The sequence below is a fragment of the Microtus oregoni genome, unplaced genomic scaffold (assembly GCF_018167655.1).
Source record: "Microtus oregoni isolate MIOR12 unplaced genomic scaffold, Mior012 000050F_ref0000143, whole genome shotgun sequence".
Taxonomy (NCBI): domain Eukaryota; kingdom Metazoa; phylum Chordata; class Mammalia; order Rodentia; family Cricetidae; genus Microtus; species Microtus oregoni.
In genome coordinates this window covers 13,377,124-13,391,567 of record NW_024543256.1, presented here as the reverse complement: position 1 = coordinate 13,391,567, position 14,444 = coordinate 13,377,124, and the positions used below count along the sequence as shown (strand labels likewise).

Here is a 14,444-nt window from a genome sequence, read left to right as displayed (position 1 = left end):
GGGCTGGCAGGCAGAGAGAATAAATAGGAGGAGAAATTTGGATCAAGGAGGAGAAGGAGAATAGGACTCCAGGAGTCAGTCACCCAGCTATACAGCAAGCCATGGAGTAAGAAGTAAAGAAAGGTGTACAGAATAGAGAACGATTAAAGCCAGAGGCAAAGGGGAATGGGATAATTTAGGTTATGAAAAGTTGGCTAGAAATTTGGCATTCATAAGTAAGAATAAGCCTCTGTGTGTTTATTTGAGAGCTGGGTGGTGGGTCCCAAAAGAGCAAAGAGTAAGAAAAAACCCAACTACACCAGGACCAGTGAACTCATGGGTCTTTGAAGAAAACCTACAACCACCATTCTGCTAAGCTAATATAATATGTAGTTGCATTATATTAATAATTTGTGCTTATACCCAAATGTAAGTGTAGTCCTCACCCCATCAACAAGGAAACCTCTCTTTGGGACAGTTGGACACCATTATAGAAAACCACAACCATTGTCTTAGTGTGTGGGTGCACCCCTCGTGGTCCTGAGTTCCTTGCTCGTGCTCTGTCTCCTTCTGCTCCTGATTTGGACCTTGAGATTGCTGTCCGGTGCTCCCATGTGGGTCTCTGTCTCTGTCTCCTTTCATCGCCTGATGAAGGTTAATATTCCTGAGGATGCCTATGTGTTTGTCTTTGGATTCACCTTATTTAGCTTCTCTAGGAACATGAATTATAAGCTCAATGTCAATTCAAGAGCAATTGCAGTGGGTTTTTGATCCTACTGCACGTACTGGCTTTGTGGGAGCCTAGGCAGTTTGAATGCTCACCTTACAAGACCTGGATAGAGGTGGGCAGTCCTTGGGCTTCCCACAGGTCAGGGAACCCTGATTGCTCTTCGAGCAGATGAGGGAGGGGGACTTGATCGGGGGAGGGGCAGGGAAATGGGAAGCGGTTGTGGGGACGAGGCAGAAATCCTTAATAAATAAATAAATTAAAAAAAAAGAAAACCACAACCAATAAAAATGTACAGTTGTGGAGTCCAGTCCTAATGAATATATCTACAAAACTCTCCTGCACCCAAGGTTCATGGTTCATTGCAGAAGAACGGTTGGAAAGATTGCAAGAGCCAGCGGATCAAGGAGTTTGCTGTGAATTGTTTCTCCCAGTAATGTCAGAAGCTACACTCATAAAGTCTCATCAGCAGGATTGCTTAAATGGGAGAATAAGGACAACAAGACTAAACATGCCAAAGTGGACAAGGGAAAGCCCTGGAGGCAGAGAGTGGGAGAAATAGTTCCTCCAGAGGAAAGCATACAAATTGGTTATCCCATACCAAATGGTCAGCCCTGGAAACAAACATACAAACAACATTACAGAGACTGAGCAGGTTGTATCTATGCATTTAGGAATATATGTGTATACACACATTCACATATGTATGTAACAATTAATGAAAGGAGGTCTTGAATTTGAAAGAAAGCAAAAAAGGAGTATATGGAAGGCTTTGAACAAAAAAAGAAAAGGGGGAAATGATGTAATTATATCATAATTTCAAAATTAAAATAATTAAAAACTAAAAATAATTTAAAAGATACAGAAATGTCATGTTACATTATACTGCTCATTTTACTTTATCAGTGTATTTCTTTAGTCTCATTATGTTCTTAATTCTTATAACTAGTTACTAATGGACTATAAAGGAGCATCCATGAATGATGAAAGCAACATTTGACGATAAAATTTTAGCAAGATATATTTTATATGTTATTAATTTTTTGTTTTCTATTTTTTCGAGAAAGGCTTTCTCTGTGTAGCCTTGGTTGTCCTGGGACTAGCTCTGTAGCCCAGACTGGCCTCAAACTCCCAGAGGTCACCCTGCCTCTGTCTCTAGAGTTCTGGGACTAAATGCATGTGCCATCACTGCCTGGCTCATGGTATTAAAATTTAAATTAGTGAAACATATTATTTCTACAAATGATTAAGAAAACAAAACTCTCAGAGAACCCAAAATAAACAAAATAGTTAAAATACACCTGCTTTGCAATTCTTAGGCAGTATATATTGCATATATTCATAAAAATGTTGATTAGAAAATGCCTGCTTTCCATTGTTTAAGCCAGCCAGTTTGGTTGTATTCTGATGTAAGAGTCTTAATATGCTAGTACATGTTTTGGTATTGGGATGTGGGATGCTGTTATGACACATAGCTACCAGCTAGTAAAGAAAAGAGAGGCTATAAATTTGAAAGAGGGGGTACACATGGAGGGTTTTGAGAGGGGAAATGAAAAGGGGAAATGATGTAATTATAATGTCAAAAATTAAAAAATGTGGATGTTTCTTTGAAACTATATTCTAAGTTAAATCTGAAATGTGTAATAGAAAAAGTCTAGAATTCTACAGAGATGTTTGTAGAAATCTAAAGTTCAAAGGAAAACCTCACTGGGCTCAGGATGAGGAGTGAGCTGCAGAAATTCCTTATCTTCTTAGACAACACTGTTATGAACCAAACGTGCCTAGGAATACAGACATGACAGGTTTTTCTGCTAGAGCTTCAGACAGAAATAAAAAGTGTGTTATTGAGAAGGTGATCCTTCTTATGCAGTCTCAAATGGCTTGCTCATACTCTATTCTGTGTGCACAGAAAGTTGACCTTAAAAGTGGTAAACCTAGACATTTAGCTGAGGGTATTTCTAATCAAAACGTGGGGGGACGCCTTGGACTCTCTTTCCTATTTAGACTAAAATATACAAAGAGTGATACCCAATGGAGGGGGAATTGTCAAGGAAAAGAACCCCCAAATTCAAATATTTGGGAAACAGCCAACCTACAAATATAAAATGGAAGGAAGTTTGCTCTGGACAGATCATCAAAGGTGTGGCTGGCGAACCATCTGCTCAAAGATTTGTCTTGTATGAAAAATAGCTGTGCAGTGGAATAGCTCTGTTGGAAAAGTGCTCTCCACGCAAGCATGTGGCTCTGATTTCTCTCCCCAGAACCCACATAAAAAGCCCAGCACAGTGTCATGCGCTAGTCATCAGAGTGTTGGGGAGGCAGAGATAAGCAGCCCCCTTGTGTTGTCTGGAGAGACAGCATAGCCTAGTTGGCAAGTTCCAGGCCAATAAAGATGAGGCTTGAAAAGCAAGGTAGATAGCTCATGCGCATATATGTACAGGAAGATTATTTGGGGAATGGAAGAGGACTAAGAGAAGTGAAGAGGTGTAGATGACAGAAGAAAATGAGAAAAGAAAGATAAATATCAAGTTTATTCATATGTAATAAAGATTTATGCACACGTACACACATAAACATTAGAGCAGAAGTGGGCTAGACCATCTGATGAGGAGAGAGATCAGCGAAGAGGATAAGAGACAGACAGTAGTTAGAGGGCCAACATGAGTAAAGTATACGTATGTACATGTATAAAGATATCATAGTGATAGGCCATTTGGGGGTCAGGGAGAAACCTGGTGCCAGGGAAACTCCCAGGGATCCACAAGGATGGCCCCAGATAAGACTCTTAGCAAAGTCAGGCACTGGTGGCGCATGCCTTTAATCCTAGCATTCAGGAGGCAGAGGCAGGCGGATCTTTGTGAGTTAGAGGCCAGCCTGGGCTACAAGAGCTAGTTCCGGGACAGGCTCCAAAGCTACAGAGAAACCCTGTCTCGAAAACAACAACAACAACAAGAAAAAAAACCCAAAAAACTCAACAACAAAAAACCAAACCAAAACAATAACAAAAACAAAAATACTCTTAGCAGTAGTAGAAAGGGTGTCTGAACTGGCCATCTGCTGTAATCAGATTGGTGACTGCCCTAATTGTCGACAGAGAGCCTTTATCCAGTAAAAAGGAAGCAGATGCACACATCCACAGCCAAGCCCTGGGCCGAGCTCCCAGAGTCCTCTTGAAAAGAGGGAGGAAGGATTGTACTAGCCATGGGGGAGGATTGTACTAGCCAGGGGGGGTCAAAGTCATGACAGCAGAACCCACAGAGACAGATGACCTAAACTAATGGGAGCTCACAGACTCTGGAATGTCAGGAAGGGAGCCTGCATGGGATGAACTAGGCCCTCTGCATGTATGTGACAGTTGTGTAGCTTGGTCTGTTTGTGTGTCTCTTAGCAGTGGGATCAGGACCTGTCCCTGGCCTTGAACTGGTTTTTGGGAACCTATTCCTTGTGCAGCTTTGCCTTGCCCAGCCTTGATGTAGGGGAAGGAGCTTGGTCCTGCCTCAACTTGATGTGCTATGCTTTGTTGACTCCCATGGGAGCCTGTCCCTTTTGGAATGGTGATGGAGGAGGAGCAGACGGAAGGGTAGATGGAAGATGGGGGAAGGTAGTGGGAGGAGAAGGGGGAGGGGAAACTGTGGTCAGTATGTAAAATAAATGAAAACGTTTAATAAAAAAGATATTGTATGAAGCCCATTATTTTGTACGCTAATTAAAATTAATATGTGGTTGGAGAGATGGCTCAGCAGATAAAGATGATTGCCAGCAATATTGATGACCTGAGTTTGATCCCCAAGACCAACATGGTAGAAGGGAACAAAGAACTCTTGAAGGTTCTCTTCTGACCTCCATGTGCACACCATGGCATGTGTACACATACACAAGCACACACAGTACATAAATATGCGTAATAAAATTAAAAATTAACTTTAAAAGATTACACTTATGATCAGAGATCCAATCAACCATCAAAATAGAAGGTTTGCGTGTTTAAAAAACCAGAGGAAATACAGACAGGATGAAATAAAGAAAAGATGTCAGACTTCTGGGATTCTGCAGGCAGGAAATGAGCTATAAAAGAGAAAAAACTTTCTACAAAGGATTCCGGTAGCACAGGAAATAATCCAAAGGATTGACAAGTGGGAATACATGAGCTTAAAAGTATTCTAAATAACAAAAGAAACTGAATAAAGAGCCAGCCTATAGAACAGGAGAAAATCTTTGTCTTGTATAGTTTGTACAGGGGCTCAATATCCAGAATATATAAAGAACTGTAAAAAAATTTATCACCTGAATCCAAAACTTCTTATCGATAAAATAGAGTTTTCCAAAAAAGAAATGCAAATGGACAATAAATATTTTAAGAGTGGTTAAACATCCTTAGCCACAGGAGAATTTAAAACTACTTTGAGGTGAAATTTCATCCCACTCAGAATGGCTACCATTAAGCAAACAAATGGCAGCAAATGTTGCTGAGGATGTGAGGGGAAGAGAGCGATCCTTATTAACTTATAAACTGCTGAGGAGTATGTAAACTAGTGGAACCACTATAGAAAGCAGAGTGGAGGATAGTCACAACTCAAAACACAAATGTTATACCTGAGCTATACCATTCTGCACATATACCCAAAGGACTCTATATCCCGTCACCAAGATATCTGCATATATATGTTTACTGTGTCACTGTTCACAACAGCTAGGAAATGGAATCAGATCATATTTTCATCAGCTGATGAAATATGAATTATGAAATTTCTTCAGCTGTAACGAAGAGTGAAATAATGAAATTGTTAGAAAAATGGATGAAACTACAAAGTATTACATTAAGTGAAATAGGCTAGACTCAGAAAGGCAAATACATTTTCCCTTTTACACGCAGTTCCCAGATTTTAGTGTGTGTGTGTGTGTGTGTGTGTGTGTGTGGAACAGGTTACAGAATTATATAAATGTGTCGGTAAGAAGGGGGAAAGATCTTAAGGGAGAGGAAAAGAACAAAAGAGGTGAAAGAAAACTTGTGACATGAAAGAAAAAGAGGGGTTATGGGGATATGACAGGAACCAAGAGAAAGGAGAGGAAGCCAGTTAAGGCCTGCCAACAGACATAAAAGTGGCATTAAAATCATGGGAAAAACCAACTTTTTGTATTGTTATTGGTATTTTGAGACAGAGTCACTTTATGTTGCCTTGGCTGGCCTGGAACTTGTGGTGTAGAGCAGACTAGACTTCAACTCACAGAAATCCATTTGCCTCTCCTCCTGACTGTTAGGATTAAACATGTGAACTACCATGCCCAGCTTCTAATTAGTTTCTCATAGATTTAAGCCCTGCTCCCCCAAATGGTTATGAAGATATTGATAGACAGGAATAGGTCCTAGGGGATTGGATATTCTGTAGTCTCTTATTCTCTGCTAAATGGATATGGTATTAAAACTAACTCTGAAGGAAGTGTCCCTATAACTATAGATCAATGCATCTCTCAACCCTCACCTGAGAAGCTTCCATTTGCAGAAGATTATCACTAACAGAGAGTTGCATAACTGGTCACGTTGCAGAGAATAAGAGACTACAGAATATCCAATCCTAAATGGAACATATAACACAGCCTCTCCCAAGGCTGCAGGATCATTGCAGAAGAAGGATGGGAGGAGCTTCATGAGCCAGAGGCAGTAGATGGCTACAGGAAGCCACATCTTCTGGACAGAGCAAGGCACCTGAACATATGATCTCATTCTGGCTGCAACAGCATGTACAAAATGTGTGCATTCCCAAATCATACCAAATCCCAGTATTGAGAGGGGAGTTGCATACACAACCCTAATCCTATCTGTAGGGCTATTGACAATTGTCAGATGATGGAAGAAGGAGAGACAGTCTCTAAGAGTGTAGCCCTGATTATGTTAACCAATTTTCAGTGGAAGACCACATGTCCAAGAATATTTGGGCAGCAGAAAATTGTCTTGAAGGATTTTTTTGGAAGGAAAAGGTTTATTTCTGTTTCTACTTCAAGGTCACAGTCCGTCATTAAGAGCAATCAGAGAGGACACTCAGGCAGAGCAGGGACTTGAAGCAGAGGCTGCGGAGGAACTCCGCTTCTCGGTTTCTCACAGCCTCATGATTACTGGCTTTCTTATAGAGCCCAGGCCCAGGTGCCCCAGGGAACTGTATCCCCACACAGTGAGTTGGGTACTCCTACATGGACTAGCAATGAAGACAGTGCCTCAGAGCCACACCGACAGGCCAATCCCATCTTCCCAATTTCACATTTGAGTTTTTAAAGGACACAAAATGGATGGCTAGAGACATAAAGGAGTGAATCTGGGAAGAGTTGGGGGAGGGGTGTGAATATGATCAAAATATGTATCAAACTTAAGAACTAATAGAACACAGTATATATAAAAATACCACCATGAAATCCATTACTTTGTATTATAATTATAATTTTAAAACAGTAAAACAAATAAGTAGATGCTTATAAAAAGAAGAAAGGGCAAGAATGATCCTGAAAAGGGGGTGTCACCTCGTTGGTCCCAAAGTGTGGTGCAACCATGTAGGGCTGAGTGACTGAAGCTACCGTAGCGGCCTGGAAGACACAGTATTGATCCCCACAATATGTCTGAATTTCTTGAGAATCAAATGGAATTTGCTACACTAAGCTTTAGAGTGGTTTGGATCTCATAATTCCGCCTTCCGTTCTAGTTTCTCTTTTTCGGAAGGGGAGCATTTGTGCTAGCCCTGCCACACCACTGTCATCTGCATGGATGGATACCTTGCCTCTTTTCCGCAGTCAATTGTTGGAGAATTGTCACCAGGATGACCCACCTGGATTTTCTTTACATTGAGACTGGGAACTAGAGTTGAGGAAGGTGTAGGTTCAGAATTTTTAGTTTAATTTAGTTTTTGTTTTTCTGGGTTTTTTTTTTCTTTATTTTTTTTTTCATTTTACATACCAATCCTAGTTCCCCCTCCCTTCCTTTCTCCTGCCCACACCTGCTCCTTTTCCATGCCCCATTCACTCCTCAGAAAAGGTATGGAGTCAACAAAGTCTGATATACCAAGTTGAGGCAGGACCAAGCCCCTCCCCCGTATCAAGGCTGAGCAAGGTATCCCACAATAGGGAATGAGCTGCAAAAAGCCAGCTCATGCATCCTCATTGCCTTTAATCCCAACACTCTGGAGGCAAAGGCTGGAGGATCTCTGTGAGTTCGAGGCCAGCCTGGTTTACAAAGTGAGTTCCCAGACAGGCTCTGAAGCTACACAGAGAAACTCTGTCTTGAAAAACAAAAACAAAACAAAACAACAACAATAGCAAAAAGAGCGTAGGTTAAGGCTTTGAAGGGTTACTGTGATAGAGTGAGTGCTTTCGTGTGTGAAGTTCATGGATTCAGAGACAGAGATAGGCAGCAGGCAGATGTGAGTTCTGAATGCTGAATCTGCTGTAGTCATATGATGGAAGTTCTAACTCAGTACCTCAGAACGAGACCGAATTTGGAAACAGAGCAACTAGAGATGTGATTGGTTAAGGTGAGGTCATAGCCTTGCACAGAACTTCATGGTTGTGATTCCAGCACATGGGAGGCTAAATAAAGGAAGAGCTCCCAGGTCAGTCTGGCCTACATAATGAGATATTATGTAAAGAAAAGATGAATTTGTACCAGACCAGAGTGTTTCCCCGATACAGTATGAATGGTGTCCTTATAGAGAAAGGAAATTTGGGGGCTGGAGAGGTGGCTAGGTAGTTTAGAGCTCTTGTTCTTGCAGAGGACCTGGGTTTGGTTCCCAGTTCCCATACAGTGCCTCAAAATTATCTGGAACTCCAGTTCTCGGGGATCTGGCCTCCATGAGCTTCGGGCAAGCAAGTGGTACACATACCTACATGTATGCAGGTAAAACACTCTTAGGAAGAAAATAAAGTAAATATAATTTTTAAAGGTGGAAAACTAGACTGTCAGGTGCGGTAGTGAACTCCATGTGAAAATGAAGGCATATATGTACATATAGCCAATGACTTACGGATTAGCAGATGGGCCTTGAATAATTCTTCGTTTTGCGCCGGCACTCGAAGTTGTAGGTGAAGACTGAGTACGCTGAGAGCCCTCTGACCTGTCATCTTGAGGTCTTTTGCTCCCTCTTCCATAATGATGACCTTCTCTTCTAACCGCCTGAGAAGTTGAGGGCTGATTGTCAGTCTAAAACCAAGTGTTAGGAAAAAAAAATGGTTTAAAACAGACTCACAAAATGCTTTCTCTTCTGAAAAACTATACTAACTTTCATACTTTGAAGAGTTGAACAGAATGTTGTAATCATATTGTTTTTATACATATTGCTTTAATCTACTTAGTATTATGTTTAAAGAAGATAAAAGTCCTCTTAGTCTATTGTAACTGATCAGACAGATTAAAAGATTATTTCCACATATACAGTAATACTCCTAGACATAGCTTTAAAAAAGGTGAACTAACCAGGCAGTGGTGGTGCACGCCTTTAATCCCAGCACTCGGCAGGCAGAGGCAGGCATATCTCTGTGAATTTGAGGCCAGCCTGGTCTACAAGAGCTAGTTCCAGGACAGGTTCCAAAGATACAGAGAAACCTTGTCTCGAAAAACAAAACAAAACAAAACAAAAAAAGAAGGTAAACTAACAGGGAAAATGAACTCTTGATGATATGAACATTCAAGTATCAGTCTTTTCTAGTGACCATTTCTATTATGAGAGTTATTGCTATGTATTACAGAACATAGGTAAAACTATCATTACAGATAAAGAAGTAAAATATTCCTCATGGAAGTTTTCCTGCTGCTTAGCCTAAAAAGAAGTCAGCACAACAATTACTCATATATTCCATCTAGCCACTAAAGACATCCATAGCAGACTTGAATTATTTAGAAATCAAAGGCAGGATCTTATGCCTTAAGAATGCAGAGGCTTGTCCCTTGACCCAAAATGACAGAAAAAGGACATGAAATAGGAACAAAATTCAAATATTTTTCTCTCAGATTAAGAGTTAATACATAAATGTATCAATGGCCATTATGACCATTGTGCTGTCAGAGATGTACTGGGATCCTCTGGCACCATACCTGAAGTGCTTCTGATGCTGGGGTACTCTCAGCTGAGTGGTTGTGGGGGATGTACTTTATAGCAGCGATTATCCCCTGAATTGCAATGCGCCTCTGCTCCCTGTACTGCAAGACTTCAGTCACCTTCTTCACTTCGCTTATAGCTGTCAAGAGCAACTCAGCTGCAAGAGAACAAGTCCCAAGACAAGGTAAGTTTGAAAGGGAAAATATGATTTAAAGCAATTAAAAAATTCAAATTAGATTTTTGATGTAGTTTTACAATGTGAACCTGCCATATGAACTTAATTTTGTGAGACTTTGTGTTTATATTTGGTATCCTCTTAAGTAATTTTCATAAAAATAGGCAAAATACATGTTATCATTCCAATTGTGATATGGGTTTCTAGTCTGGTCTTTATTGTAACAGAAACTATACATACTGATTATTATAAATTATGATAATTTATAGACCTTGGACCTATATTATAGGCCTTGGAATTGCCACAGGGCAGGGTGCCTTGTACTCTCTTAGGATTGGAGGGGGGTGGGAAGGTGTGTGGAGGGAGTGGGAGGAGAAGAAGGAGTGGGAGGAGGGGAGGGAGTGGGAGGAGGGGAGGGAGTATGAATTTGGATTGGTATTTTTTAAAGTAATAAAATAATAAAAAATAAAAACAAACTGTAAAAAATAGAGATCGTATTTCAAACTATATATTATTGGTTATTCACTGCCCAGAAAACACATTTTCATGATTTCAATCATATATAACATATTACTAACATAGGACACCCAAGAGGATAGCAACACATAGATGATAGCTCAGCATTTGAATGTTTATTGTCTCCCAAACATGCAATTATCTCCAGCTTTAAAAATGAACACACATATTTTAAACTTTTGACTGCCCGATATCAATTCTGCTTAAAAGAAAATTAATGTTAATTTTCTCATCACGAATCCAATTCCAAATTCAATACCACATTTACTCTAGTATTACTTTTTATTTACAATCAACACTCAATCATGCTATATACAAGAGAAACATCACATAGCCATCAACATCTGGATATCAGATTTGTAGCACCTCATTCAGATAACAACGTTCTTCCTATGTAATTTAATACAATAAGATTTCCAATGTCAGAGCTGATCTTAATGACATTAAATCATTGGAGGTGATCTCCACGATATTAAATCAAGATATCATCCCCAAGATAGTCTTCCATCTTCTACGTTCTCTCTTTGGTTTTTTTAGTCTAATAAAATAAAAACATTAACCTTTAGGAGACATAACATATATTTTGTATCTATATTTGGACAACATTATTGTCACTAAGGTATGGTCCACATAGGCTCACTCCTTTAAGCAAAGGGAATATACATGACTAACAGAAATAACATATATTAAACTTGTAACGTTAAATAAAGGAACTGACAATTATAACAATACCTCTAATAAAGCGACTATACTTGGCAAATGTCTCTGGAACGGGTGGATAAGGGTAATAGCCACCAAAGGCAGTCTTCTTTACTTCTGAATCAGTCTTTGCTTTAATCCACTGCATACACTTTTTTACCTTGCTATCATATGCATACGGTTGGCCTCTGTGACCTGTTTGTAAGAAGGGAGAAATGCAAATAAACAAATATTTTTTAAAAGATAAAAAGGTCACTGAAATACATTGGGTAGAGTTTTTGTGAAAAGAATTATCATCAAAAGTCTCTCATTTTATATAAAAATCAATTTTACTATGCATAATATAGCAATTTTACTTATCTAGTATGTTGCATATAATTATCCAATGTTAGTAAATAGATCCTAAGAAAATCAAACATATCAGAGCTCAACCGGATTTAAAACCAAAACTGTCTATGTGATAATAAAAATCACAAGGGAGAAAACCCTGAAACTTCATTCTAAATGGTTGGCATCCTCTGAAAAGCTGTTTTTTGATAATTTATTAACTTGATAGTATAGTGTAATCTCAGAATTAAAATACATATGGACATAGTTTGGGATTTAAATTCATGTTCTAAGGCGGACTTTAAAATGTCACATTTATATTAGACATTGTTAATATTTACAGAATATTGATAAAGACATATGCTATACATTTCATAAAACTCTTGACAAACTCCTTAATTATCAGCATGGTAGTCTTCTGATCAAGAAATGACAAAAGTGAAGTTTGTACATTTTAGTATACACACACACTCATATATTTCCCCTAAATACTTGTGATATGATGTTGTCTGAGTTTAAGGATGTGTAACACACATATATAGAGGGCTCAATATATTTGTAGACAAACAATGAGGCTTTTTTAGTTATATAAGTTAAATGTGAGATTTGGAGTCAAATTTTGACCCACATTTTTATTTGGTACAGTGTAAAAATAATGTTAACTGAACACTTTGTTCTTTTGGCTAAGACCAAGTGTGAAAATCATTGTGATACTGAGCCTAACAATCTTCAACGTAACAAGCAATATTTCTATTTTCTATATAAAGTAGTAATCAAAGTTTATCAAATGACATAAATGTAATCTTCCAATGAGCCATGAAACCATTTCCTACCAGCAGTAATACAGAACTAATCTATTTTATAAATCAAATACTGGTTATTAAAACATTTTACAGTCATAATGATGTCAAAATACAGCTACCCTGAAATTGAATGTTATATGGTAGAAGTTAATATATACTAAATGGTTCTAATGAAAAGACAGTGTATTACATTTCCAATAGAAAGCTCTAAAGAAGTACTCACCAGCAATAAAAATGCGGCTCTCATTTGTAGTGGTGAGGTGAAGCAGATTAGGTACTTGGTTTTTATTTCTAACAACTCTCAACTGATTACAAACAAGACATGTCACTGCAGAAAATGGAAAACACATGTGAAATTGCATTTCCGTTCCGAAGAGGAGGATCTACTGGAAATTCTCCCTAAGAACTTAACAGAGGCAGACACCAAAAAGAACTTTTCCTACGATGCCAATTTAGACTTACTAGGTAAATTTACCAGTGTTGAGTCTGCCTGAGATGCTGCATTTTGAATGTTACCAGGTATCCTCTTGCTGCCTGTCGTTGGATCAAACCGGGATCTGATGGTACCTAGTATGTTCTTATTTATTTATTTATTTATTTGTCTTTTTTAACCAGGGGTCTTTCCTTTGGAAAGTACAAAGACTACATGTAAATGAAGCAAGTTGTTTATTGTGTAAGAATCATTCTAGTTGGGAACATCAATGTGAGTAGTTTTCTATTGTGAAAGGAAACTTAGCTTCTTTGAGATACCTCCACTGATTTCCTCAATACAATACTGACCCCTGCTCACCTGAAATCCTTCCATAAGAGAAGGATATAGAGTATTAATTTGTATTTGTTTATATGGGTGATTTAAATAGTTGCATTAATCAAGACTCAATGAGGGGATTTATATAACCTCTTAGTTTCTGTTCATCTTGCTAACCTACTTGATAGGTTACAAATGTGACTATAATGAGATTATAATGTCTTCAGACCTTAACTACTTTAAAACCTATCATTTAAAAACTACCTATGACATTATTCTGTTCTTGGGAACCTGCAGTCCACACCAGCCAGGTAATCAGGTAAGCAACCTTCATTCTTCTTCCTCTCCTCTAATTCCTATCCCCCCTCCCCGTTTTGGAGAACGTCACCTGCTGTGGTCTCTCCTCCCTGCTTCATTCCCAGGGGTCCCCAGCAGATCCTGGCAACACACCCAGCTTTCCTCCCTCCTGTGAACCCCCTTAGTTTCCCCCTCCTACCCCATCCCCATTCCTGAGTGGCAAGTTCCCAATACCTAGAAACACACACTACCCAGAAACTCCAGGGGCAACACCTGGCAGAATCTCAGAAGCGTTCCCTGCCAGACAACCCACAACAGCCATACATTCCGAAGAACCAGAGAGGGCAACAGAAGCCAAGGAACAAGACATGCACCCAACAAACCCAAGACCAGACATCAGCATCTAAAATTATGATAATCACAAACCCAGATGCCTAGACACCAGTGTAAAAACACAAGCAATAGCAGACGCTATGTCTCCACTAGAGCTCAACAAACCCACACCACAGTAGACCCTGACAGATGTAATGTAGCTGAAATACAAGACAAGGACTTCAAAGTAGCTATTAGAAATATGCTCAATGACCTTAAGGAGGATACGAATAAATCTATTAATGAAGTCTATGAAAATATATACACAGTGGAATGAAATAAAGAAAACTGTTCAAGACATAAAAGTGGAAATGTAATCAATAAAGAAAACCCAAACTGAGGGACAAGTGGAAATAAAATTTCATTACCCTAATCTTATTGGGTACTTCAACTCACTGCATGCTAAAATAATTTTGATTTTGTAAACTAGAACAATAAATAAATAAGTGTAAATTCATGTCATTATTCAAAAGTAGGTTTTTGTTTGAGAAAAAATTTTTCCACAGCATAAGCATAAATTCATTTTCTATTGCTGCAATTGCTAGTTCTTCCTTCTGTAATAATGAAAATAAAGAAAATTCATTAAAGTTTTAAGAATGGTTTTAACTTTTTTACATTTTAAAAATCAATTAAGCTCATTTTTCGCTAATTTCAAACATGAATAAAATAGATTCTTATGACCCTCTCCCTACACCTTCTCTTTTCTATACTGCCAATAATTACATCA

At 38.7% G+C, this 14,444-nt stretch overlaps 1 protein-coding gene across 1 annotated transcript in view; it reads right to left on the bottom strand.

Moving 5' to 3' along the window:
- Positions 1–14,444, bottom strand: part of LOC121437254 (RPA-related protein RADX-like) — an 80,723-nt gene that overhangs the window by 33,503 nt on the left and 32,776 nt on the right. Inside the window, exons 7-10 of the mRNA XM_041637117.1 lie at positions 12,524–12,628; positions 11,204–11,365; positions 9,777–9,937; positions 8,710–8,885 (exon numbers count right to left, since the gene is read on the bottom strand). Coding sequence (XP_041493051.1) covers positions 8,710–8,885; positions 9,777–9,937; positions 11,204–11,365; positions 12,524–12,628 — 604 coding nt within the window. The remainder of the gene's footprint in view (positions 1–8,709; positions 8,886–9,776; positions 9,938–11,203; positions 11,366–12,523; positions 12,629–14,444) is intronic.